Below are 27,688 nucleotides of genomic sequence, written 5' to 3' on the forward strand. Positions count from 1 at the left end.
AGTCATTTCTGCCTTCACGGAGACGTCACTGTTCCTATTAAAAAAATTACCAAGTTGTCCAGTCTTCGTGACTCCTGCCATCTCAATGCAAAATCAGAATCAAATAGATCTCGTTAGCCAATTTTATACATGTTACAGCGTGCTACGCCATGCAGTGCATCTTAGTGGAACCGTCTCCAATTCGTGTGTTTCTTGACAACTTTGTTAAGGTTCTCAATTGTAATTTGTCATCTAATTGGCCATTTTTTTTTACAATACTGAAGTGTTAAAGGTTTTCCTGAGACACAGGTTTCATTAAAGATGGTACAACATATGGATATGACAACATATAGCACAGTATAGTTCCTTTTCTTCGTATGACAAATAACAGACTAGCACTAAATATTGATCCATTCCATTCTTTGCCACTTATCCTTACCAGAGTTGCAGGGTGGCTGGAGTCCATCCAAGTTACCAAATATTGATAATTTTATGAAAACATGCAATCACTGCAAATTAATTCCTCCAACAATCTGACTTATAGTAACTCCTTAATAAGTGGTTCTACAAGGAGACAAAATTAATACTAGTACTACTGCTAATAACAATAAACACCATAATTGCAGTGAATAAATGCATAAGCCCTTTTTGTGCCTTTTATTTCCTCTTGATTTACACAGATGTCATGGTGTGGCATATATAAATATTTAGTTTAACTATTGTATCACAGCACTACTATTGTTATGAGCAACATATGGTGAGAATATTGTATTGTCCCAACTGTACTGTAGAAATCACAGTATGCATACAGGTGGTTCATAGTTCCCTTTAGGGCAATCCCCACCAGCAGACTGTAACAGCAGTCAGCGACAGTCGCATTACTCAGTTGGAACAAAACAGGATTACACTGAAATCCCCCACCGTGCGAGCATTTCATTAAGCACGCTCCCGTCAGAGTGGAATTATAACCGCCGCGTTTGCCCACCTGTTCCCACCCAAAACACAGCACAGGGTGACTAACTCTCTGGCAAAGATTTACCTGCCAGAGTCATGCAGTTTTCATATGGCAGCTTCATGGTGCAAATTGCTAGAATTTATGAAGAGCATGTTTGATTTCTGTAGAGCAATCCTGTAGAAATCCATTAGTTGTTAATGCTTTAAAATAAAAACCTTTACTGCTAAAGCCCCTTCATTAAAGATTGTGTTATTTTGTAATGGTACATCGTGTCATTTCCTCTATTCATTCATTATCTACTCGAGCTTAGTCTGAGAGTTTAAATTTTAAACTATGTGCCACTTGCTAAAAACAAACAAACAAACAAAACAAAACAGCGATAACACAGCAGATGTCAAAAATTAATTGAACAGACTAATAAACACTAAAGCTTTAGGACATTTATTAGGACATATATCAAAACACTTTAGACCCAAACAAACAATAATTTTCTAGACTGAATTTATAAGCAGATTTTTTTTTAAATCACTTGGTTGTTAAATTCTTTAGTGAGCCATCTACTTAAAGAAGGTGTAAAGAAAAAACTAAAACAACAAAAAAAGTGTCACCATCATCAAAAAAAAATACAAACTGATGGGGGGGGAATAAAGAGCAATAAAACTAGAATGTGCTTTTTTCACTGAGCATTAATGTAGCATTTTAAACTTCACAGGAATACATAGATACAAATTTATTATCTGGAGTTGATCTGGTCCTTATAAAACTTCATTGCCTGCACTTTGTTGGAACTCTGAAGATTCATCCCTGGGGACTGTGTATAACTATTTATAGTAAACTTTAAAGATTCACAAAGACAAGCAAAAACTCTTCTGACAGCCAACTGTAAATACAAGTAGCCTTCCATACCTAAGATGATTCAACATCAAACAAGAGGAGTGAGAATTCTCAAGTGGCAGATGGTATGCCTCCTTTCACTAATCATAAGTTTAGATGAAACGATTTGTCTAAAAATAATTTGCCACATTCTTTTTTTTGCAGCTCCATACTTGTCGAGACTCATTCATCGTCCTTTTGATTAGTAATCAATAGCTGAGGTCAACAAATGGTAAATTTTTTTTTTATGATAAAACAGGTTATAATGTTTATTAAAATAAAATGTTTATTAAAAGTGCTTTAATCTTAAATTCAGGTCCAAAAGCTGGATGGAGTTTTACACCTATCAGATAGAAGATAAATTCTCCACAGCGCTTGTTTTCTGTGGAGCAGGAAAAAACACACACCCTGAATGATAGTTTTCACTTGTGTTACAATCGTGTGGGAGAAGCGACAATAACAGAGGGCAGGAGGGTTACCGCTCTAATTAAAACTGCTAAAATTAAACGTTTTCTCCTTGGATAGACTTCGAGGAAATGAAAACTTCTGAGATTTATTAGAACCTCATTTGTGTGTTGATGAAAATGATTTAAATCTAATTTCTCATGCATGATTTCTGGGACTCTTTTGTCATTGATCAAATGACATTTTTTTCGTGGTGCAACTTGAAAGGTCACGGCTGTTTCAACATGACCTTACGCCTAAACAAGAAAGAGGTTTGAATGGATGCCATCACTTTTTTAATCAGAACTGTCGACTAAACAATGTAACACACTCTGTGTATCATTTATCTTTATGGACAAAATAAAATTGACTGTGAAAAGCTACTTGTTTTAATTCTTTCATATACAGAATATTGTGTAGATTTTTTACACTGGCTGAGCTTCCCTGAAAACGTATTTACTTTATGATTTCTCATTAACCATCAATCATTGCACTGCTGTGCAGACATCACTAAGTTGCTCAATAATAACACCGTTTGCTTCTACACATCAAAGCCCTGCCAACTAAACTTGGAAATGACTGCTTGGAATGACTGTTTTTTTGGTTGATGTGGATCACGAATTGTAGCCTACAGACGATTTTACGACACAACCCGATAATAATGGGCTGTCACGGCTTGTAATTAGCGCTATTGCACATCGCTCTCTCTTTCTCCCATTGGCTCTCTCCCTTCTCTCGCTCTCTCCCCCAATTCACATGCTCATAGGGTCCTTTGCGTTGTCTTTCTCCCACTCTCTCTGTCTCTGACGGCTTTGTGGAGTGGAGCAGCCTCAGAGGTGTGTGACACCCTCCAGCGCAGCCAGGGGCACAGCTTCGGTGATGCTCTCCAACTATTTACTACTATAAGCGACCCTTTGGGTGTCTGAACTGCTTTTTCCACAACAATCGTTTTGCTGTTGTTGTTAAAGGAAAGAAAAAAGTACAGAGTGGCATATTGTTTTTACGCATGGAGGTTGGAATCAGCCTTTTCCCGATTACGCATGGCTGTATCTCATCTCCTTGGAAGATGCTTGCGAGTTTGTGAGAGCGCGCCAGGGCGTCAAGCAGGGCGGAATAAGTGAGCAATGATGCGGGGCACTGAGCTGCTGCTCGGTTACTTTCTGGTGAAAGTTATGGTGTGCGATGCGGAGGGCGAACCCGGTCAAACTATCGATGACTATATTATACCCGGATTTAACGACTCAATGGAGGCTGAGATTGGAGTCACGGAGACCCCACACGTGGAGGACAAGTGCCGTGGCTACTACGACGTGATGGGCCAGTGGGATCCGCCGTTCGTGTGCAGGACGGGCAGCTACCTGTACTGCTGCGGCACCTGTGGCTTCAGGTTCTGCTGCGCGTTTAAAAGCTCCCGACTGGACCAGACCACCTGTAAGAACTACGACACCCCACCGTGGATGATGACAGGGCGACCTCCGCCAAAAGTGGACGTAGCGCTCGAGTCCGCGAAGGATAAAACCAACCTCATTGTTTATGTCATATGCGGGGTCGTGGCCATTATGGCACTGATAGGGATTTTCACCAAGCTTGGTTTGGAAAAGACGCAGCGTCCACACAGAGAAAACATGTCAAGGTGAGCTACAAATGTAATAACTTTTGGTTCTGCTGGATTACAGTTTCTGACTTTTTGTTTTGTTTTTAATCTGTCTAAATATTTAAAAGCCCCCAAGTTAGACAAATTCCGTCAGTATGGAAAGAATGTTCCAACTTTATATCAAGAACGAGTCAAAGCAACAGGTTGTTTTATTTTTATATGGACATTGATTCTGTTTAAATACACGCTAAATGAGTCTTATCAACCCGAGGTAGCGCACGGACTTTAGAAACATCTTCCTCATTCTTAAGTCTGTTAATGTTATAAAGCAGAATATAAAGCTGAATGTTAGCTTTTTGGTCTTTATCTATAGCGAGATTGAAGATGGTAAATACAAAAAAATGGATATAATCTATATTGGGTTTGGAAAACTAGGTCTCTGCCTATTTTCAGTACATTACAACTGAAACCAAGCCGGTGACCTATAATGGGACTTATGCCTTGCATCATTATTTGCTTGCAGTATTTACAGCTTTTCAATCAAACACAAACACATGCAGGGCTGATGCTCTATATATACTCACAGTGATTTTGCACTAAAGGAAGAACGACCTTCTGAGAGACTTAAGGAGCAGTCCAGGATATCACCATCAGCGAACCGCTTGTGTCTGTTTACACCTATGTTTGTTGATGACTTTTCAACACAAATGTATCCCATTAAATCTATGTTTTATTGGAAGTACACTCTTGACTTACAAGGTAATCTGTAAGCCTCAACTGAATCAACCCTTCTACCCAATTTGTAGAAATTTCCTTAAAGAGAACAATAGGAAAGAGGTGAGGTCATAGTAACCTTTACTAAATTCTGATTGAGAATGAGTCTAAGTGGATTTTACTGTAAGATTTAATGCAATTCACAATTTTTTTCATGCGTCATAATTGCAAGAGGCAGACCACCCTAAAAACATAGTTACTCCATTTATGAGTACCACAGACAAATAGCTATTTAAAAGAAATTAGGAAAAAAAACCCTCAATGCCTCAATTAGTCAAAATCCATGCATGTGTATAGCTCGTAAAATCTCGAGTATTTTTTTTTAACAACAACGTAATCTTCACTTTATCTCCCACTACAAGTGTGCTTGTGTATCTGTCTGCAAAGACCCTGTCCTCTGCATGTATGTTTGACAGCTACAGAGGCAGCGCTAGTATTCTTTTCACTTTGTGAGTCTATTTGTGTATTCATGGCAAAACATGGTCCTGGAGACTGCAGCAGGAACTACCACAAGAGTTGTGAGAAGTGTGAGATGTGTTTGAGGACAGAATTGCTGATGTGAAAACATCACATCCATAAATATCATCAAGGTTTAGAGGTTTGTAGTTAAAATCAAACTAGGTGTATAACGATTCTCCAAGCCAACAGCTGTAGAGAGTAAGGTGCATTTAGTTTAATTTAATGGAGAGCAGCAGATATTTTCTGTTAAGACCTCCCTCACATCTATCAGTGCAGCATGTGTTTGTTTACAATAAAATGACACAAATAGTTCTGTTATTTTCAAGAATGAAAAAAAAAATCAAGATAGAGAGAGAAGATCAAATCCCATCTCCTTTCTCACCTCTGCACAGCAGGGCGGTCACGCTGTGAAATGAGTGCAAATGTTACAGAAATAGTTAGATGCAACCCTCCCCAATACACTGCTGGAAAGGTGTGTGTGTGTGAAGATATTCGACCTTCTGACAAGCAGTGTTGACAACCTAACTCCAAGCCCTGATGACATCTGGTTTATGCCAAACAAGGACTAAGACTTAAAAGAGAAAAATTCTGCATGTGGGATGTAACGTGTGGAAGCTTTAAGGAGGCAAACATGGTCTAAAGATTTGCTTTCAAGATATGATCCAGTGTTTTAACTCTTCAAGAACTAAAAGTTGGAATGACTTAGCCTCAGTTATTTTTCAGTCTGTCTCTTGAGAGTAGTGTTGCAGATGTTTAGAAGAGCAACAATCACTGGCTGCAATATTTCTTAAAACTGCAGAAACAAAGCCTGCGACCTTAGTACTGTGAATTGTCTCCTGAAAAGTTGATGAAAACCATTTTTGCAACTTTAACCCCAAGTAGATTTGGCTATGGATTATATAACATGTTAAACAGATCTTTACTTATATTTTATTTTTGCACGTATTTCATGTATGTGTTCATATTCACATTCTTCATCTTTTCAGAGCTCTTGCACATGTGATCCGCCATCCTGCCTCAGAACATACAGACGACGCTGGACTCGGTCAGCACTATGAGAACATACAAACCAGACTCACAACTAACAGTTTCCGTAAGTAGCCGCATACATATCTACTTACATGCACATACATATCATAGGACCATACATGTTTGGACAGAGACAATGTTTTTCTAATTTTGGTTCTGCACATTACCTCAGTGGATTTTAAATGAAACAACTCAGATGTAGTTGAAGGGCATTCTTTCAGTTTTATTTAGTGTATTGAACAAAAAGATGATATGAAATAAAAAATGTGAGGAACTAAAAGATTTTGAACACAATCCCTTCTTTTCAGGGGCTCAAAAGAAATTGGACAAATTAAACAACTGAAAATAAAATGTTAATTTCTAATACTTGGTTGAAAACCCTTTGTTGCCAATGACAGCCTGAAGTCTTGATCTCATGGCCTTGCCAGGCCTTTACTGTAGTGGCTTTCAGTTCCTCTTTGTTTGTGGGCTTTCTATCCAAAGTTTAGTCTTCAACAAGTGAAACACATGCTCCATTGGGTTAAGATCAGGTGACTGACTTGAATATTCAAGAATATTCCACTTCTTTACTTTAAAAAACTCCCGGGTTGCTTTGGCTGTATGTTTTGGGTCAGTCCATCTGTATTATGAAATGCCACCCAATCAATTTGAGTGCATTTAGTTGGATTTGAGCAGACAGTATGTTTCTGAGCACCTCAGAATTCATTTGGCTGCTTCTGTCCTGTGTCACATCATCAATAAACACTAGTGTCCCAGTGCCACTGGCAGCCACGCACGCCCAAACCATCACACTGCCTCTGCAGTATTTTACTCTTCCACACCTTCTCCATACTTTTTTCTTGCCATCCTTCTGGTAGAGGTTGATCTTGGTTTCTAAGAATGTTTTTCCAGAGCCGTGCTGGATTTTTAATATATATATTTTTTAATATTTTAATTTTTAATATTTTTTTTTTAGGAAAGTCCAATCTGGGTTTTCTATTCTTGAGGTTTATAAGTGGCTTCTACCTGACAGTAAACCCCCTGTATTTTCTGTTCATGATAAACTTGGATATCGATATGCCTATCCTCTGGAGAATGTTGTTCTCTTGGTTGGCTGTTGTAAAGGAGTTTCTCTTCACAACAATCTACCATTGTTGTCTTCTGTGGACGTCCAGGTCTTTTGAGTTCACCAGTGCTCTCTTAGATTTCCATCCATCCATTCGCTTCCGCTTATCCTTTTCAGGGTCGCGGGGGGTGCTGGAGCCTATCCCAGCTGTCATAGGGCGAAAGGCGGGGTACAACCTGGACAGGTCGCCAGTCTGTCGCAGGGCTAACACATAGGGACAGACAACCACTCACACTCGCATTCACACCTAGTGACAATTTGAATTATCCAATTAACCTATCCCCACAAGCTGCATGTCTTTGGACGATGGGAGGAAGCCGGAGTACCCGGAGAGAACCCACGCAAACACGGGGAGAACATGCAAACTCCACACAGAGAGACCCCGGCCTGATGGTGGAATTGAACTCAGGACCTTCTTGCTGTGCGGCACCTTAGATTTGTCCACTCCTAATACAGTAGCAATTTGTCAGATGGGTTTTTTCTGTTTTTGCAGCTCAAGGATGGCTTGTCTCACTTTGCATGGAGAGCTCCTTTGACTGCATCTTGTCTGTTCACAGCAAAATTTTCCAAATGCAAGCACCACACCTCAAATCAACTCCAGGCTTTTTATCTGCTCAATTGATAATGACATAAAAAAGGAGTTGCCCACACCTGCCTATGAAATAGCCTTTGAGTCAACTGTCCAAATACTTTGGTCCCTGTAAAAAGAGGGTGGCACAAGTTAAGGAGCTAAAACTCCTAAAACCTTCATCCAATTTCAAAAGCGGATACCTCCAAAGGAAAGCTAAGAGTCTACAAATTATGTACATGTCCATTATATACTATAATTGAAATATGTTTCAGTAAACAGTTAAAAAAAATTTAATTTGTGTCAGTATCTGAGCACACAGGATGGATGGGTAATATCTGTTAACTCATGTTGCCATCATAAGCTTTTAATTCTAGTAAATTCCCACTTTCAGCGACTAATTGCTTTGTACCACAAAGCTCACCCTCGAAGGTCTTAACTGTTTCAAATACAAATATGAAACTGTGAGCTTTGTATGTTTTTTGTTTTCTTTTTGGCCTAAATGTGCGGAACCGGAAGTATCGGAAGCAGGGGGAAAAAAAATCCCATATCCTCAAGCCTGGCGAACATATTAGTCATACCCTCATACTGACAACCTTGAGCTCTTCCATTGCCAAAACATATTGTATGCCACGGCCATTATATTGCACCGTGATTCTTTCATTCGTCAGCACCAACGCCTACACACACCCACAAATGCACACAGACAGAAAGGAGTTCTTATTAATGCTAACCTGCTTACTGCCAACCTACTTTCTGCCTCAACAGCTACAGCCAGTAAAGGTCTCTTTGCACCCCCACGCCCCAACGAGATGGATAATTATGGCAAATGCCATTGTAATAAAAAAGGTTTTACAGACACAGTCAAACAGCACTCATTTTTGAAAAGCTGTTACAGCCAGACATCTGACTTTTAAAAAGTAAATTCCAAACTCTTAACTTAGGATAAACACTGACATGATACTGATTAGGTCCAATATTATACAGTATATACTGGGAAGTATGAGTTAGAGGTAAAAGAAATAACATGATTTAAGCTAGGTTCTGATTCAAATAAAGAATGAGGGATGCTCTGCCATTTTATGGTAAATGGTTCTCTTAATTAAAAAAAAAAAAAATTCAGGTGGAAATAAAAATCACCAGTTTGTTAATTTATCATTAATGAGGCCCAGACACTTGCACTTTCTCAGTAGAATTTACGGGCGCAGCAAGTGCACCCTTATTATTTTGCAAGGGTTTCTAATTAGTGAAAACATGAATTCTGTGATTAGAAAGAAAATCTTTTAGGTCTTAGCACATACTTGTCAACTTTAAGATGTTGAGACATAAATCCAAGATGATCACAGATGAGTGATGAATAGTAATAAATGTTCTCATTCATTTTTAGATGACAAACAGAGAGAGGGTCTGGAGGACTTTACAAGCACGAGTTAAATCTCTTTAAATCTCTGTAAAGCCTCAACTACAAAATAAATGCCAGAAAATTCTCCTTTTTAAACTAGAGTGCTTACTGAACCTTATGAAAAAATATATAATATAATATGCTACATATGGCATTTTTGTGCAATTTATTGCTTTATAATGTGTTGTGCAATTTATTTCATTTTTTTGTGAAAAAAAAAATCGCATTGTTGATTGTAGACATCGCAAAAACTTACACAAAAACTAATGTATCAAACATAATACACTTGGCATTACAGAGTTAAAATATAGTATAATAGCAGCAATCAGGTGTATTAAAAGGCTGAAGAAATGTTATGCAATCACACCAATCATGCTAATATTGCTAACACAAGACCGCTGTGCGTGATGTGTCACGTACAAGTGTATTTTTATACATCAGTGCATTCATACAATTTCAAGGCAGAAGGGGATTTTTGAAACTGAAGTGAGATGTCTGCATTCACAGGACAAATAACTAACCAACCAAACAAAGCAAAACAAAGAAACAACAAAAGCGCTAATACGATTTGTGTTTATTCAGTTAGTCTCTACTTTTTAACTATATTGAGGAGAAGACGGTTGCAGCTTTTATTTTGTGACCTTGCACATGCCATTTCAGAGCACAGCAGCTTAGAAATTTATGACAAGGACTCTGTGTAATTGAGGTGGCAACAGAAGAGTCATGATTGTTTTCTTGACAGCAAACCCTGGAAGGTTACATGAGGTGAGGTGGTATTTTTTGACACATGTACCCATCTTGTACAGCTGTGGTTTCTAGTGGCATGCCCAAGCCACTGTATTTTACAGATAGAGGTGTAAATCTCCGTAGGATACCCGTCTTTATCTGCTGCCTGTCAAAGATAATAGAAATCTGTTAAACTGGGCTATGAGCTCTTATTCTCCTTAAGACACCAGCAACACTGTCTTTATGACAAGGGCTTCTTTGGCTACCGGGACTATCATATCTTTGTCCTGCTGGACATCCGAGTACATGGGGGTAATTGTGAAGAGTGGCCTCTTTTTACTCCAGGCAGTCAGCCAGTGAGAACAAAGTCTCCACTCAGTGCCAACACTCCACTGGTGCATGACAGCCCATTTCCTCATTTTCAGATAGAAATGTATTTCAGCAGCATTACTTATGACAGCAGCTGAGAAACAGCTACCAAATGTAGAGTGTACCTATAGTTATATTTCCGCCTGCCACATGCTGTACTCTGAAACTCGTAGAGAAGGCTCAAAGAAGATGATTACTATGTGACTACATAGTGACCTGAAAAATTATTTGGATGGTGAGAGAAAGTTCAGTTGTGGATTCTCACTTATAGCTGACTGGCCAATACTCTGAGGAGCGTTGCCATTATGAGATTAATATGAGCTTAATATGATCTTAAAGTGCAGAATCTAAAGTACACATGATGGGGTAAACCATTATATTGTAATAACTGTTGAGGAATTATTTCTTTATTTATATAATTGTTTTTATATAATATAATAATTTATCATGAATCCTTTGCAGCCAGTGATTGCATAAAATCTGATGTTGTTTTCAAGGATTTTACTTTGGATTTCTCTGCAGACCATTAACAAATATTACATTTCCTGGCCTTGAATCTTTCAGGTTGCTTCTGCAGTATATTTTGGGTTCCTCATTCGTACTGTGACACACATTCCAGTCAACTTTACTGCATCCGGCAAAAATAATAGCTTTTCAGAGCATTTCCAAATTCATGGAGCTGCACCTGTCTTCCATCGCATCAGTAAACACCTGTGACTCACTGGCATAGGAAACTATACATAGCCATGCATCACGTAGTCCGTTTTCCATATTTTTCCCCTAGTTCCTGTACAGGTTGATCTTTGCTGCATCTGTCCTAAGAATGTTGCTTCAGAGTTTTGCAGATGTTTATGCACATTTTATTTACTAAGTTTAATCTGGATTTTCTTGAGAATTATGAAATGTTCTTGCAACCTGGGGTGAGTCCTCTGTATTGGCACTCATAAAGTCATCTCTTTATAGTAGAGTCAAATATAGTGAGTCTTGTTTGCTGTGTCTTTTCTTTACAATGGAAAGGATTCCACACTTACTTACTTACTTACTTACGTACCAGTCTCTGTGTGAATCTCTTGTTTATGTTGCTGAGCTCAGTTTTTTTTAAAATAACAAATTATTACATTCAAATTGATTGTTGGAGATTTAATAAAAAATATAAGCGAGGAAGCCCTGAAAAACACGAGCGGTTATAATTTGCAGTAAGCAAACTTTTTTTGTAAAAAGTTTGTTTTACAACTTTTATTGTAAATAAAAAATCTCTTTAAGATACAAAAACCATTCCTAAATTAAATTAATGTTAGAACACACTTCAGTTGTAAAACATCACCAGTTTTCACAGGTACACTGGTGGATAGGATGTCCCAAGTACTCTAGAACTTATCAGTCTCTGTGTGTATCCAGGCTGTCTTAATTGCTTTTGTCTTTTGATGTAATCCCAGACTGATTCCATGATGTTGAGCTCAGGCGTTGTGTGGGCCATACCATCTGCTGCAGCACTCCTTGTTCTTGTCGTCACTGAATATAGAGCTTTATAATTTTGGCTGTGGGTTTGTGGTTGGTGCTGTCTTGATGCAAAATGCAGTTGGGACCAATAAAATGTTTCTCTGATTACATAATATGATACCTAAACTTCCTCAACCTTTTGCACAGCACTATATGTACTTAAATGTTAAGAAAACTAACAAAAGTTAACTAACTTTTAACTTCACCATGTTTTCAATATCTGAGTTTGTACAAAGTTTTTTAATGCCTTTAGTTAAAAAAACAAAACAAAAAAAAACAATGAAGCTTTGTACACTAAGTAATCCTCACTTAATAATTATCAGACTAAACCATACTCGTTGGCCAATTTATTAGGTCAGTCTTCTTAGTATTGGACCCCCTTTTGACTTCACAACTGCTTTATTCTTCTTGGCACATACTCAACAAGGTGCTGGAAACATTCCTCAGTGATTCTGGTCTATATTAACATGACGGCATCCCACAGTTGCTGCAAATTTGTCAGCTGCATATTTATGATGCAAATCTCCCACTCCATCATATCCCAAAGGTGCTCTTTTAAAGATTTGGTTAAGTACAGTTAACTCATTGTCATGCTCAATAAACCAGTTTGAGGTGATCTGAGCTTTGTAATATGAAGTATTATCCTGCTGGAACATGGGTACACGGTGGTCATAAAGGGATTGGCACGGTCAGCAGCAATACTGAAATAGGCTGTGGCATTTACATGTTGTTCCGTTGGTACTAAGGGGCCAAAACTACACCAAGAAAATATGTCCCATACCATTACTCCACCAGCAGCAGACTGAACTATTGATATGAGGCATGGTGAATCAATGTTTGACTGGTAGTTACACTAAATTCTGATCCTGCCATTCAAATCTCACAATAGCAATCAAGATTCATCATATCAGGCAACATTTTCCCATCTTCTGTTGTTCAGTTTTGATGATCCTGTGTGAATTGTAGCCTCAGTTTCCTGTTCTTAACTGACCATTTCCAGTGTGGTTCTCTGCTGCTGTAGCTTATCCACTTCAATGTTCAACATTTGTGTTGTGCGGTCAGAAGTGCTCTTCTGCATCTTGGTTGTAATGATTGGCATATGAGCTGCTATTTGGAGGTCAGGTTGTACTCACAGTGTCTACATGCCTAAATGAAAACTGCTGCTCAAATTTGATCAAGTAATTTACACAAATGTTTAAATACATAAACTGAAATAAATATATAAATGTGTTTGGTAATTCAAATTTTCATAAATCTGGTAGAAACGTCAAGATATTCAATCAGAAAGAAATTAATATTTTCATTACCAACTTGAAAGTAGGGTGCCTGTAAATAAGAGCAAAACTTCTCCTTGTACCATTTGTTCTGGGGCATACAGCTCCCAAAATACTCTCTTAAATCTTTTATGAGTTCCAGGGAGGTGTCTGTGTCTGGAGTGTTAACTCACTTATTTCCCGCATCAACCATTGAGTCTTTAACCTTACAACTCTTCAGAAGTGGCCTACTTTCCACCAGCAGCTGACACAGAAGCCGTGACTACAACAACAGTGCAAGCTCAAATGGCACTCAATCAGAGTAAAATATGCAATAAAGAGGAAGATAATCAATAGTACACACCAGTACATCAGTTTAATGATGCTGAGTTTGGAATCCTGAAAAAGACATCAGATGCTAAAAAAAAAAAATCAGCTCCCAGTTTCAATTTTAGTGTCCATTTTTCAAGAGGAAATTTGATTTACTCGAGACCTCCAGACACAGAAAAGATCAAATGTTTATGACAAATGTTGAAATGACAGTTTTACCAAAGCATTCAGAGTATGGGAATTAAAATATTTACTCTCAGTGGTCTCTGCCTTTAAGCAGATACCTAGACTTTGACCTTGGCTGGAGTATCAGATAAACAGAAGTCAGGTGAAACAGCTCAAATGGTATCACTTACAAACTTGCCTGAGACTGTGGCCCAACAAATGAGGGCATGGACAGTTTTCCACAGATAATAGCTTATCCAAAAGAAAATTGCACTACATGGAACTATATTTAATTGAGGAATGTCATTTAACATGTATGTCAAAGAGTAAACCGATTGCTTTTATTAAAAGTAAAGTAACTTCTGGGTATGAAAGCAAAAGTTCTAATCCATGAGATTTAACAAGATCAGGCTGAATGAGAGCCTCTGTGGCTGGCCCACTTACAACAACTGTATGAAACTGAAACAGGTCAATAAGCTCAGAAAAAAAGTATGACAGCAATTTAAACCAGACAGATTTAATGTAGGGATTTGATTAAATGTATTAACGTTTTGACTATTTTTACCAGCAGTGACTATGTGGCTGGACTTTCTTCCACTGTTTCACTGTTTTCTCTTCAATTCCAAACCAGGTCTTGGTGACGTTAAAGGTAGCAGGAAGCATGGCACAGTCCGTTTAAAGCGTTTATACTCCATCGATCCATAGAGACCGAGAGAATATTTATTTGCATACATGGACAACTATGAATTATGAAGCATGTACATGAAGCATATGGACAGACAAAACAAGACACAAACTACAGGATGGCCATTATACTGTAGTTTTACTTTAACACCAGGGTCTCATGATGTAATAATACCTGCTAAGCCCATGAAAAAACATTTTTTTAAAAAGAACACCTTGGGGGAAAAATTTATTCCGGTTATTAAAACAACTTGAAATGGGACCATCTGGTGTTTTCAGTTTTCAAGGTAGGGGAGACAAATATAAATAAATACATAAATGCATACATACATAAATAATCTGCCTCATAGGATTTTAAGGTGCAAAAAACAAAGTCATGTCAGCTTGAAACAGGAACCCATCCATTCCTGCATCCATCTATCCATCCACCAGCTCCTCCCCAGGACCCTGAATTTGATAAGCAGAATTAATAGAGGAACATCCCGTAAAAATAAAATAGGCTAGTTGTTAAGCTGGCCCGAGATAGTGAATAACTGAAACAGGACCAGGTTTCTGTCTTGTAGAACCTTTTCTTCCTCCCCTTATTTTACAGATGGTCAATATGGTTGTCTTCACTTGGACAATGGTATTTGAGACCTCGTGCTCTTTTGTGATGTGTTTGAGAGCCTGTCATTTGAGTCATCACACAGAACAGTGGTTTCTTTTTTCTTTTACCAAGAAAAGATCATTTTAACGGCATCTACAATGTTGGCTGCCGACAGCTTCGCAGTCCTCCCTCCTACCTACATCCTCACCCTCACCACCAACACTGATGTTTTCCGTTTTCACGTCTTCAGGACCAGTCCATGATTGATCATGTTCCATTGTGTATTTCTATTCAGGGACAGTTTTACTGCACCAGCAGTGTGTTTGGAGTCATTGGCATGGTGAAAAGTGAAGAAACTGCATCAGATCTTTTCCAAATGGTAATATATGATGGATCAAAATCTGATGATAGTTTTCTGCGTTCATAATTCCAGCATATCCCCCAACAGCTAAACCTTGACAGAGCCTCCACCGCAGCTGCAGACGCTCACTGTTGTACGTCTCTCCTGACTTGTTTTGTACACTTTGAAAAAAACAAAGTCATGTCAGCTTGGAACAGGAACCCATATATCCATCCATAGGCTCTAGCCCTCCTATGACCCCAAATTTGAGAAGATTGGTACATTTGGATTCATCACTCTATTAGACTTGTCACCACTAATGTTTTGACCTCCACTTTTTCAGTTTCCTTAAAAATATTGAGGACATACTGTACAGGAAATTACTTGTTTCTTCCTTGCAACAGGCTGCTGATAAAAAAGTGCCAAACGACTGAAAGAAAAGACCATTTAAAATTCTTTGCTAAGTTATCTGCTATGGACACATTCAATACCATGTCATTTCTTGACTTAGGTGTCTTTCTTATGCCTGAATGATTCATAAGTCAGTGTTAACTGGCTTCACTAACAGTAAAAACAGTGACTTGAAAATGAGCAGGTACAAGGACTGGACTGTCAACTCACATCTCTACTGAAGTCTCCTGCTCAGACCATGACCTTAAACCTCTAATTCATAGGTTGAGGGTCACATATTGATTTGTATTGATTTGTTTCCACTGACTTTATTGGACTCTTATGTCATGCTGTCATCCTGATGCTCATTTTGTTGAAAAATTTGACCACACTGACAAAGACAAAAACGGAAATATAACTGTTTCCTGTTTCAATTAGCTTTGCAAGTACAAAATATTGTTTTTTTGTTACCTTTTGCCTTTTTGAATATTTTTAGTTAACTAAAAACTTTTTTTACAACTAGTTTTAATTTTTTAGTTCTGTTTTAGTGAACTACTGTAAAATGTCCTTGATCACAGATGATCTTTAGTTTTTATTGAACTGAATAAGTTAAGTCCCAGGAAAGGAAAGCTTGATATATAGATATTTTTATAATATAACGACCACTGTGGCACCACTAATCCTTTGCTATTTAAAATCCCCAAATCTGTTCGTACTAATTATACCCTCCCCTTGTCTATGGTGAAGTATCTGTTGCAGCTGTCCTCTGCATCATTTCATGAGACAGCATTGATAATTTGAGACTTTCTGAATTAATTAGCACAGTAATAAAGTTTCTTGCTGACCAGTGGGGAATAGGAGCCTAATTAACCCATTTTCTGTATTAATGATCTGTTTTTATGAGATGTATTCTAGACCAATGGGGCTAAAGGAATCATTGCATTTTAAACTTTGTAAACTTAAATAAATATAATAAACAAACATTTAATTAAAACTGTCCACAACATGTACAACCATAAGCATGTTGATATCTCTAATCAGATTCAACACAGCACACAGCGCAGTCCTCAAACAGCCGGCTGTGAATTGGTACGTTCTCCAATCTAAAGTAGGAGTAGACACTCTGAACATCTGTTTGCTCTGTCATGCCAGTAGGCAGGGGGCCAGTCTATCTGCTGTGCACCCCTTAATTTACCAGATGTCTACTATACGATTAGGATGGTTTTACAAAGCGCAGTTCAGCTCTACAGCTGGCTCCCCAAGAAAAGGCTACTTAAAGGAAAGTGACACTAGCAGGTCAAAGAAAACACTTCATGTTTTAGCCTATATGTTCACATCTGGACAGTTGATTTGTTTTTTGGAAGTTTGACATCACTGAACATCACTAGCTGACTGAGACACGACTAAATAAGTGAATAAAATACAAAAATTTCATTCATAAAACCTGAAGCATAAACTTTGTGCACAGACTATACCACACTGCAAACCATAAAGCTCAAAAAAGCACTGCGGAAACATGATCAAGTACCTTTTAAAGTAGCCATGCCCCTAACTCTAGTATCAAAATCACTATCTAAGAAGCTATCCATGGAGATGTGTCTGTGAAGGTTCTCAGTCAACCAGGTCATTGTAGTCTAAGGGGCTTGGAAAGAAAAGCATCTGGACTTCTTTAAGTTTCCTTGAAGACGTTTGACCTCTCATCTGAGAAGCTTCTTCAGTTCTAAGAGCAACTGGTGGAGAGTCCCAGATTTTAAACCCTATGGGAGTGTCCCCTGTTGATTCTCTACCTAATCACACGAGCCAGGGCGCGAAAACGGGTGTGGGTCACAATCAGCCAAGTTTTCAGGTGAAACCTGGCCCCACCCTATCATGTGATTTACTGAGGTCAAATGGCCCAGGATGTGAGTGGGCGTTAAGGCGTCTGGGAAGGGATCTCATAAGTGGATTATAGATGGCCGACAGTTGGTGTTGTAAGCCACCGCCTCTGTTCAAAGATGGTCGCTCACAGTGGACATAGATGGCTTCTTTCACTCCTCTTTTGGGGCTCTCCACCTGTTGCTCTTAGAACTGAAGAAGCTTCTCGGATGAGAGGTGAAACGTCTTCAAGGAAACTTAAAGAAGTCCAGACACTTTTCTTTCCAAGCTCCTTCGACTATCCATAGAGACCAAAACAAAACACTTTTGGATTGAGCTGTCTGTCTGTAAGGACTAATTTGCTATTTATTTAATAGCATGGCCACTAGAGGAATTGCAGTTTCTAGTACTAGTACACTTGAATTAAACATACTCTGAAAAAAACCCAACATTTGTAATTTCTGTTTCATATTTATGTCAAAATATGTCGAAAGAGCTAATGCGTGTAGCAAAAGCAAAGTTACTTATTATCAGTGATAAGATCAAACCTAGCCACTAGCCCGTCTTCAGTTAGCACAGAACACAAAAGCTAAGCTGCTAATAAAAACTTAAAAACCTGCACATCACTCCTGTTTTTGTTCCCCGACACTGATTCTAAATTTCATTTGACGGCAATATTGAAATGTTATTATTTACATGTAAATTACATCCAAGGCAAGGCATTATGGAATTTTATTTTCCCAGCAGTTGGTCCTCTGTAAACACCTGATCAACCATACTTTTGAGGTTGTAGCGCCTCAACTTTAGATCAGCCCCTCTCAGCTAATCAGCTCACCTGAATCAGTAGTTCGTTTCAAACGGCTGCAATGCGCTCACATAGATAGGCTTGTATTTCCTTAATCTGTTCCATTATTGCATTAATTTTTGCCTATAGCTCAGAGCAAATGCATGTATGGAAGAATGAAGAAATGGAAGGCCGCATGATCGACTGCATGCTTGTAGAAATGTACATTTTTTTAATGTCTATTTCATCCATGAAACTGTGTGTTTTGAAAACTGCTACAGTAATAAAGCTATTGTGTTATTATGACTCATTTTAAATTTGTTGACATCTTGCTTACAAATGCACTTAAAGAGGAAACTGTAATTCAGTTTCTGCATTAATAACTATTGATTGCCCTTCTTTAGAGAGCAACCAGATGAACAATGCAGCTCATGTACCAACTCTGGTAAGTCAGCCATATCCAGGTGTGGGACCAATAATCAGCCCATATGAGGACCCAAAGGATCTCAACAAGTACACCACACTCAAGGCTGTGGGTAAGAGGTTGTTTATCACAAACCAAAAAAACATATGGTGAAAAAGCACTTGAAATTCATTGTTTGATTTTATTAGGTAGGATCTTACATCAGATATAAATGCAATTTGCATAATTAATGAGGATTTCCCTGGATCTATAATGAGTGTCAGGGTGAGTGAGCTGAAACAATCTGTCATATGAGTAACCATGAGGGCAAGTTCAGAAGTTAATGAGGCAAAGATTTTGGATGAAAATCTTCATTAAATATTCTTTGGCATTTCAATAAAATTGGTGTTAAAAGTTGCTCATATCAACAGACAGAAAAGAGTAAGATGACATCTCTCTCTTTTTAGTTTAACATCAACAATTTATCTAATACATCTAGCTTTTCTTATTTGATTATTATCTACATGCCAAGGATACTACTTACATAATACAGCGGTAAAACTTTACAAGTGCTTTTTTGTTATTATAAAGGAGAATAGTTGGTTTGAATCTCTATCAAGTCTCTTGCTGTCAGAAATCCTTGTGATTTAATCCACCGTCCATCAATGCCAACAGCGAGGGGAACTGAAAGATTATTTATAGAAGCAAGTTTGTTGTTCTTCTCATGGGCTAATTTTGGAAAGTCTACAGCCAGTTCCTGGACAAGCAGCACTTTAAACAAGAAATTATAGAAGCTGTCAAAATAGTACTACTTAGAAACGTGGCTAAAAATATCTTTTTAAATATCTTTTGACATGCTTTTAATGTCAGGGTAAAGAAAAGAAAATCACTTCTCAGTTCCACTTTAAGTAACAATATTGTAGTGGTATGTATTTAGCAAGTATCTTTTATTGTTCGATTGGTGTGTTCATATATCCTCAAGAGCAATAAACTCCAACTTCAAAACCTCAGTTTTGAAATGTATTGTTCCCACTGTATTATATTAACCTTATCAGTAATCTGAATGAACTATAGTTAACCAACTACTTATCACATTGATTACTGAAGGAAAAAATAATTCCAAACAAATAGTCCTAATTTGACCCGATCACATCCAAGTCTCTAGTGATGGTATTTGTAGATCTGTGCATAATGCTATTAACACAGAAGTGCAATGCTTTATTTAGATTCCATTGAAATCAATTGGCTCTGTTTGACGGACCTGAGCATGGGAGAGATGACAGCTATCAGCATGCGTGAAACGAGGTCCAATCACTGCTCGCAGTCTTTGTGATGGCACAAGCAGCTGATGCTTCTTCGCCGCTAATCCACTGAAGTGCCGTCAAACGAACTTATCATTAGGGAGCAAATCTTAGCAAATGAGAGCAGGAACAGGAGACAATCAAGAGCAATCAAAACAAAAATGAATGAGGGGATGGTGATGTGATGCATCTTGTGTGCACACAAGAGGCTCTGTGGTCCGAATATATGAGCTATACCAACAATGATTTGTGTTTCACTGGTGCAAGGATATGCTTGTGTGTGTGTCTGTGCCAATTACAGCATCACTTTTGCCAAATCAAAGATTTCTTTCTGTATATATTTATTGTTTTAGTAAACAATGTCTAATATATGATGATGACACAAACGCACACACTTTTTGCTACAATAAATCTCTTGTTTATTTTTGTGTTTATTAGCGGAGAAAGCTAATGACAGCTTTCACAACAACCGTCGACAAGTGATTGAGATGACAGCCAAAGGTAGCCTTCCAATGGAAGGTGTGGATATGGAGCCAGAGCCGAGCAATCCTTACAGCCCTCCCAGACAGCTGTCAAAGCAGAATGGACACAAGTATAAAAGCTCCAAGAGCCACAGCTCCCAGTCACTGTACTACAGCGCCAGCAGTGCTCCCAGTCCAGGCGTGCTAAGATCCTGGGAAAGCAAGGACACACTGGGACTCCGACAGAGCTATGGCCCAAAGAAACTCTGCATCACAGAAAAGGAGCTGGACACCATTCGCTACATGCCTCCACAACCATACTATGTCACTAACAGCAAGACAGAAGTGACAGTATGAACGACTGCCTAATCGTCAGGCTTATAATGAGTCTGCAGACTCCAGATGTAGTTACAGGAGAGCAGTGTGAACTGTAGTATGTGGCTCTGTCTTTGTAATGGATAACATTTATGACACTGTCACGAGGTGAAGTGTACTTTGACAGGACTCTGTATCTAACACCGTGCCTCAGATGGGCACTGTAATGAATATTTTGTGTTTAATATTCACATAATCAAACTGCTAAAGTTACATAACTTATAGTACAGTGATGAGATGTGACACATTAAGTACTATCTCCAGTATCTACTGAAAGGACCTTAAAATAAAAGCGTATTATGTAACTTCTATTAAGAAAAAAAAAAAAAAAAAAAAGAGGTTTATGTTTATCTAATCAGAGTGGAATAGCCTGTGGTTGGTGGGATCTTTATGAAATGCTTCACTAGATAATGAATAGTGTTTAAAAATGTTGGGAACTGTTCATGTGTTAAGAGTACGGATTAATATCCAGTGGAAGTTGGACCAATTGCAGGGACCAGGGTTTGTATTTTCAGTCTATACAAATCTGTACCATACTCTGAATATGAGATAATCTAAAACCTCACATGAGACTAAATATCTCTAAAGTCCAACTTAAGGACTTATTCACACAGGCACAGAAACCCTGGCAGCTGGAGTTTTCCAGAGAAAACTGTGTATTCCCCAACCAGCTGTTGACTGGTGAAATTGGTCACAAAAAAGGATGCTGCTCTGGACACCTCTCTGCAAATGCTTTGACCTCTAGCCGATTGTTGCAGTTACCCGTATTTTGCATGAAATACACCGACTTGCCTGGAAACGATTACTATACTTTGAGCTGTAGTGAAATTTGAAAATGTCTGAAACTGGAAACGGATGATAATAACCTTCAAAGTTGAACCTAATTGCTGCAAAAAAAAAGGTGTTTCAAGAGGCGCAACTTTTACTTTAAATGCGAAGGGTCTCCATTTAAAATTTGCATTGCTCTTTTCACAGTTTCACAGACAAGCCGGCATCTTCCGTGCAAACTACAGGATTTTAGTGCCAAATCAAAAACTTCTTTGTGGCAAATTCTACACTCGCAACAGCTAGCAACCTCTAGCAGCTTCATTTCCTCATCGCAAAATACAAACTTTTCCCTAGTAGCCAGGTGATCACTGTCTGATCTCAAGGCTTACATGAAAGAGGTTTTAGCAATTGATTTTATAGTGACTACCAGCAACCGCTCACCAACCAGCTGGAGAACTTTTTCCCTAGCAAACGGTGGGAGCCCTTTGAGACTGGGGCAAGATAATAGCTGTACTTATTTAAAAGGAAAAACAATCAGAAACAAGAGCACTCAGAGAGCGTAACTCCAGCTTGATCTGATTTTCACCAGAATTAAATTAGCTTGAGCTATTATTGGTATCTGCTATCAAACACCATTTGAACATGATATCTTGAAAATTGTGGATGCCAGACTGCCAAACATACCTTACATACTAGATCCCTTCACGGGGAGAATCAATCTGTTTCCAAAATCCCGTCTATTTTCAAAAGCTGTGTTTGTTGATAAAGCATAGATGAATCAGTTTGTAAAAGTGTTGATGTTTACTTAAATGACTTAAGACTCATTTAAATTTGACGTAGTTTCCCTTTTTAAAGTTGTGGTTGTCTTACTTTGAAAGAAAACCATGTCAATACTGACGTACAACTTGGAGAAACATTCAGTAGCTGTGGCGTAATCAAACCAGTGTTGTCATGGTGTAATAGACCCTCATGCGGTATCAGTATGTGTGATTATCCTAGAAAATCTTGTACTTGAAAACCCAGCATTAGAGCGGAAACTGGTTTTATTCTTAGTAATGTATTATGCTCCCAACAAAAGTAATTTAAATGTTTGCATTATAGTTGAACCTTTTGGGTTTTTTAACATGTTATTTTTGTGACTTAAATCCCAATTTTGACATTTAAAGAATGTACGTGGTATGGATAGTCTAAATACAAGTGATATTAGTTGACTGTTAGAGGCCAATAATAAATCAGAATGAATGTAAAATTCTTGTGAAGCAATGTAAGTGGGTATTCAAAGGTGTTTTTGAACTACAATGAAATATTCCAAGTCAGGTCTGAATCAATAGGAACATTTTTGCCATACACTGAATTTTTTTTCTTTACCGTACATGGCAAAAGGTTTTTAATAAACAGGGTTTTCAGGTGCCGTTGATCATTTGTTACGCTGAATTCACAGCCAAGCAATACAAAAGGACATTCACGCCTGCCTCCATGCAAGTCTTACTCATGCATTTGACTATTTGAGGTAGCTGAGGACAGGGATGTTCTCAGAGCTGCCACACAAGTGGGAAGTGGGAACTGCTAGTGTAAAGATATATTTATGTCTTCTCGAGTCCACATCTTACCAAACAAAAAATATAACAAGGCCAGAAAATATGCATATTGTTGTGTTTTGGTAGTTGTTCGTATTGTCACACACTTCCAATCAAACTTTATGCACTATTTTCCATTACACATATCTAGTGGGCTGAACTAGCTTATCATGTCACCTAATTAATCAACTGTGTCAGCAATCACCTGATCTGATAATCACAGTATTCAAAGGTCAGTTGAGATTTTTAATCAATACTGAGTAGTCACAATCTTTGACTATTCTTGTTTCGTGAATGTTTTATTACCTCGTCAATACTGTTTAAATCACTTACTGTATATTTAACTACAGCACATCACATTTAATCATGAAGCTCTACTGTTATACTGCCAGTTAAAGCATAATGTGACCAATACACATCTGGACTGCAGCATTGGTAAAGATTAAAAGAACGCTCCTATGAACAGTGTTGTTCACAATGATAACTGCAATTTGTTTGATCGCTGTTTTTTCATTATCATAAGATGCATTTGAGTACCTATTTTATCTTTTATCTGTCATGTGTTATGTACAGTACAGGGTTACTTTGTTTTTAAAAAATGAACTTTTTCTTGAAGTGGTTAACATGTACTGGGAAGTTTCTGAGCAACTCGTTGAACGTTTTCCATATGTTATTTTTGTGTTGTGAACTGCAGTTCCCATGTTGTTGGTGCCCTGCAAAACCTTGAATCCAGTAATGTTTCACTGTGGTTCAAGGTTCATGACAGTGTCCTTGTATGTGCAACTGCTCTAATGTTCATACAAGATTTCTACAAGACAGCACAGGCACACATGTACAATAATCACCTGTAGTTAAGCCTAAGTCACACACGCCTGGAGATCTGTCAGTGACCACCTGACAACCTGCTGTTACTGAAGGAAAATATTTATTCCCCGACCATTTGGTGAGTGGTTGTTGGATGTTTCTGACAGTCACTAGGTGAAATTGGTTACAAAGACTGCCTAGTCTGCAAATATTTGCCAACTACTCAAAAAACTGTATGAAACTTGAAAAAGTGCACAGCAAATTAAAAACTGAAACGGAGTACTTTGCCTTCAAAGTAAAAGTTGTACCGGTTTTAGCCAATAGTCACAACTTTTACTCACTGAAAGTGAACAATTGGCAGACATTTGTAGATAAGTTGACATCTTCCTCCCACACTATGAGTGACCGCGGCAAACTGCTAGCAACCAAAAGCGACTCTCAACGACCTCCAGTGAGCGCTATCCTTCCTATCAATGGAAGGTTGCCAGAGGGTCATTGACTGGACTCTAGGCCTGTTCGACTGGGGCTTTAATAGACTTCACTAACATTCCAGGAACAAATGTAATAAAATTTACACATTAAACATTTTATAACTTGTTTTCTCATTGACTTTTTCTTTTGCAATAGGAAGACAGTCACCTGACATATGGTAGGGCCTACTGTGGCAGCACTAAAAGTGACGAGCACATAATCACAGAAACATTTCTAGAGCGCTCAGTTGACAGTAGCAGTTTTGGTGCTTTAAAAACACGCACACACTGTCACACATTGTGTCTTTTTGTTCCTAATTTATACTTGTCCCCTCTCTACACACACACACACACACACACACGCGCGCGCACACACACGCACCCCTCTCAAACACCACACCAGATGGTATCATAACACAGAAGAACCTTTGAGCTATGTCAAAAGACCACTTTGATATCACACACATTGCAGTTTTTGGGACCTTCTGTTAAAAATGCGCTCCAGCTGTACAGAAGTGAAGTGTGATTATAGTGTCAACATTAAAGTAATGTTTCATTTAAACTCTGCCTTGTGCTTACACATTCTTAAAACCTAGATGATTTGCTACTTTTGCTCCCAGTGAAACTGTATCTCTCAATTCATTAAGACATAATGCTGACATTGGATCCCTATGAGTTTGAAGGCATTTTTGAGACTCAAAATGTGGTTTTAGTGTCAGGGTTACAATTAGGTTATGATTAGATTTAGGCTGAGGTTTAGGATTAGGCATTCATTTTTGATGGTTATGGTTAGGTTAAGCTGCTAGGGAAAGCATTATGTCAATGAGATGTCCTCACTAAGATATGAAAATGTGTGTGTGTATATTAACTAAATAATATCAATAATATCAATCTGCTACAAGTAAACTCATTTACGCCACACAATTTCTACACTCTGTGCAAATAAATTTCTTTAACTGTGGCCTTTCCTACGCTCATGTGACACACTCATGCTCATCTTTCAAAACCTGGATAAGTAAAGGAGATGAATCAATTCAGCAAAGAACTAAGACCCAGGGCGTTATGTTTATGATAGCATAAAAGGACAGAACAACTTAACAGAGAAAATATTTTGTTGTTTTTTCCTCTCTTATGTGTTTGGTAATAACTTTGCATTTAAATTAAAAAACATACGTCTTTGGAAAAACATCTCCAAAACACATCAAAGTACCCAAACTATAGAGGGCTGATTGGAGACATATCCTTATACAGGGAGTGCAGAATTATTAGGCAAATGAGTATTTTGTCCACATCATCCTCTTGATGCATGTTGTCTTACTCCAAGCTGTATAGGCTCAAAAGCCTACTACCAATTAAGCATATTAGGTGATGTGCATCTCTGTAATGAGAAGGGGTGTGGTCTAATGACATCAACACCCTATATCAGGTGTGCATAATTATTAGGCAACGTCCTTTCCTTTGGCAAAATGGGTCAAAAGAAGGACTTGACAGGCTCAGAAAAGTCAAAAATAGTGAGATATCTTGCAGAGGGATGCAGCAGTCTCAAAATTGCAAAGCTTCTGAAGCGTGATCATCGAACAATCAAGCGTTTCATTCAAAATAGTCAACAGGGTCGCAAGAAGCGTGTGGAAAAAACCAAGGCGCAAAATAACTGCCCATGAACTGAGAAAAGTCAAGCGTGCAGCTGCAAAGATGCCACTTGCCACCAGTTTGGCCATATTTCAGAGCTGCAACATCACTGGAGTGCCCAAAAGCACAAGGTGTGCAATACTCAGAGACATGGCCAAGGTAAGAAAGGCTGAAAGACGACCACCACTGAACAAGACACACAAGCTGCTACGTCAAGACTGGGCCAAGAAATATCTCAAGACTGGTTTTTCTAAGGTTTTATGGACTGATGAAATGAGAGTGAGTCTTGATGGGCCAGATGGATGGGCCCGTGGCTGGATTGGTAAAGGGCAGAGAGCTCCAGTCCGACTCAGACGCCAGTGGAGGTGGAGGTGGAGTACTGGTTTGGGCTGGTATCATCAAAGATGAGCTTGTGGGGCCTTATCGGGTTGAGGATGGAGTCAAGCTCAACTCCCAGTCCTACTGCCAGTTTCTGGAAGACACCTTCTTCAAGCAGCGGTACAGGAAGAAGTCTGCATCCTTCAAGAAAAACACAATTTCCATGCAGGACAATGCTCCATCACACGCGTCCAAGTACTCCACAGCGTGGCTGGCAAGAAAGGGTATAAAAGGAGAAAAACTAATGACATGGCCTCCTTGTTCACCTGATCTGAACCCCATTGAGAACCTGTGGTCCATCATCAAATGTGAGGTTTACAAGGAGGGAAAACAGTACACCTCTCTGAACAGTGTCTGGGAGGCTGTGGTTGCTGCTGCACGCAATGTTGATGGTGAACAGATCAAAACACTGACAGAATCCATGGATGGCAGGCTTTTGAGTGTCCTTGCAAAGAAAGGTGGCTATATTGGTCGCTGATTTGTTTTTGTTTTGTTTTTGAATGTCAGAAATGTATATTTGTGAATGTGGAGATGTTATATTGGTTTCACTGGTAAAAATAAATAATTGAAATGGGTATGTATTTGTTTTTTGTTAAGTTGCCTAATAATTATGCACAGTAATAGTCACCTGCACACACAGATATCCCCCTAAAATAGCTAAAACTAAAAACAAACTAAAAACTACTTCCAAAAACATTCAGCTTTGATATTAATGAGTTTTTTGGGTTCATTGAGAACATGGTTGTTGTTCAATAATAAAATTATTCCTCAAAAATACAACTTGCCTAATAATTCTGCACTCCCTGTACACACTTACACCTCTTAATCTTTGACTTCCAGTCCCACTGTCATATATTTGATGATCAACTGTAAATGGTATTATTGCAAAGTGGAAGTGTTTAGGAACCACAGCAGCTTGACCAGAGTTGGGGTTGTAAAGTGTGGAGGCATACATTGTGTAAAAGTCACCAACGTTCTGCTGACTCAATAGCAGGAGAGCTCTAAACCTGGGTTTACAACGCAGAGCAACTCAAGGAGGAGAAGGTGGCCCCTCCTGGATTATAAGTGCCCCAGCATTTTAGTCCACAAAGTAAATCCTTTTGCTGTTCACTCTTCTTTTCACTTAATTCAATCCATCCTGCACAAGTTACTGTTTACAGTTTGCATTTCTATCAAAACTTGAGTGTTAACAAGCCTCTGGGAGCTCTGTCATTTACTTGAAAATGCCAGGAGACATTTGTTAATTAGCAAATCATGTTTCCTTCCACCAATGTGATTCCCTCTGGAAATTAAATCAGCACAATAACCTAATTCAGTCAGATAAAAGGGCACAGCTATGGTGAGAAAAAACTTCAGCAA

The 27,688-nt window shown here is 38.5% G+C and overlaps 2 protein-coding genes across 2 annotated transcripts in view; one reads left to right on the forward strand and one right to left on the reverse strand.

The window, feature by feature from the left end:
- Positions 1-27,688, reverse strand: part of mrtfbb (myocardin related transcription factor Bb) — an 83,500-nt gene that overhangs the window by 41,102 nt on the left and 14,710 nt on the right. The gene's annotated exons all lie outside the window — the stretch shown is intronic.
- On the forward strand, positions 3,063-24,449 carry shisa9b (shisa family member 9b). The gene is made up of 4 exons (XM_085271667.1): positions 3,063-3,884; positions 6,065-6,171; positions 18,568-18,699; positions 20,306-24,449. The coding sequence occupies exons 1-4, from the start codon at positions 3,376-3,378 to the stop codon at positions 20,683-20,685; spliced, it is 1,128 nt and encodes a 375-aa protein (XP_085127793.1). The 5' UTR covers positions 3,063-3,375; the 3' UTR covers positions 20,686-24,449.

This window comes from Mchenga conophoros, linkage group LG4, assembly GCF_057382185.1.
Source record: "Mchenga conophoros isolate Kocher_MC1m ecotype Shallow Benthic linkage group LG4, M_conophoros_male_GT1.1, whole genome shotgun sequence".
NCBI lineage: Eukaryota > Metazoa > Chordata > Actinopteri > Cichliformes > Cichlidae > Mchenga > Mchenga conophoros.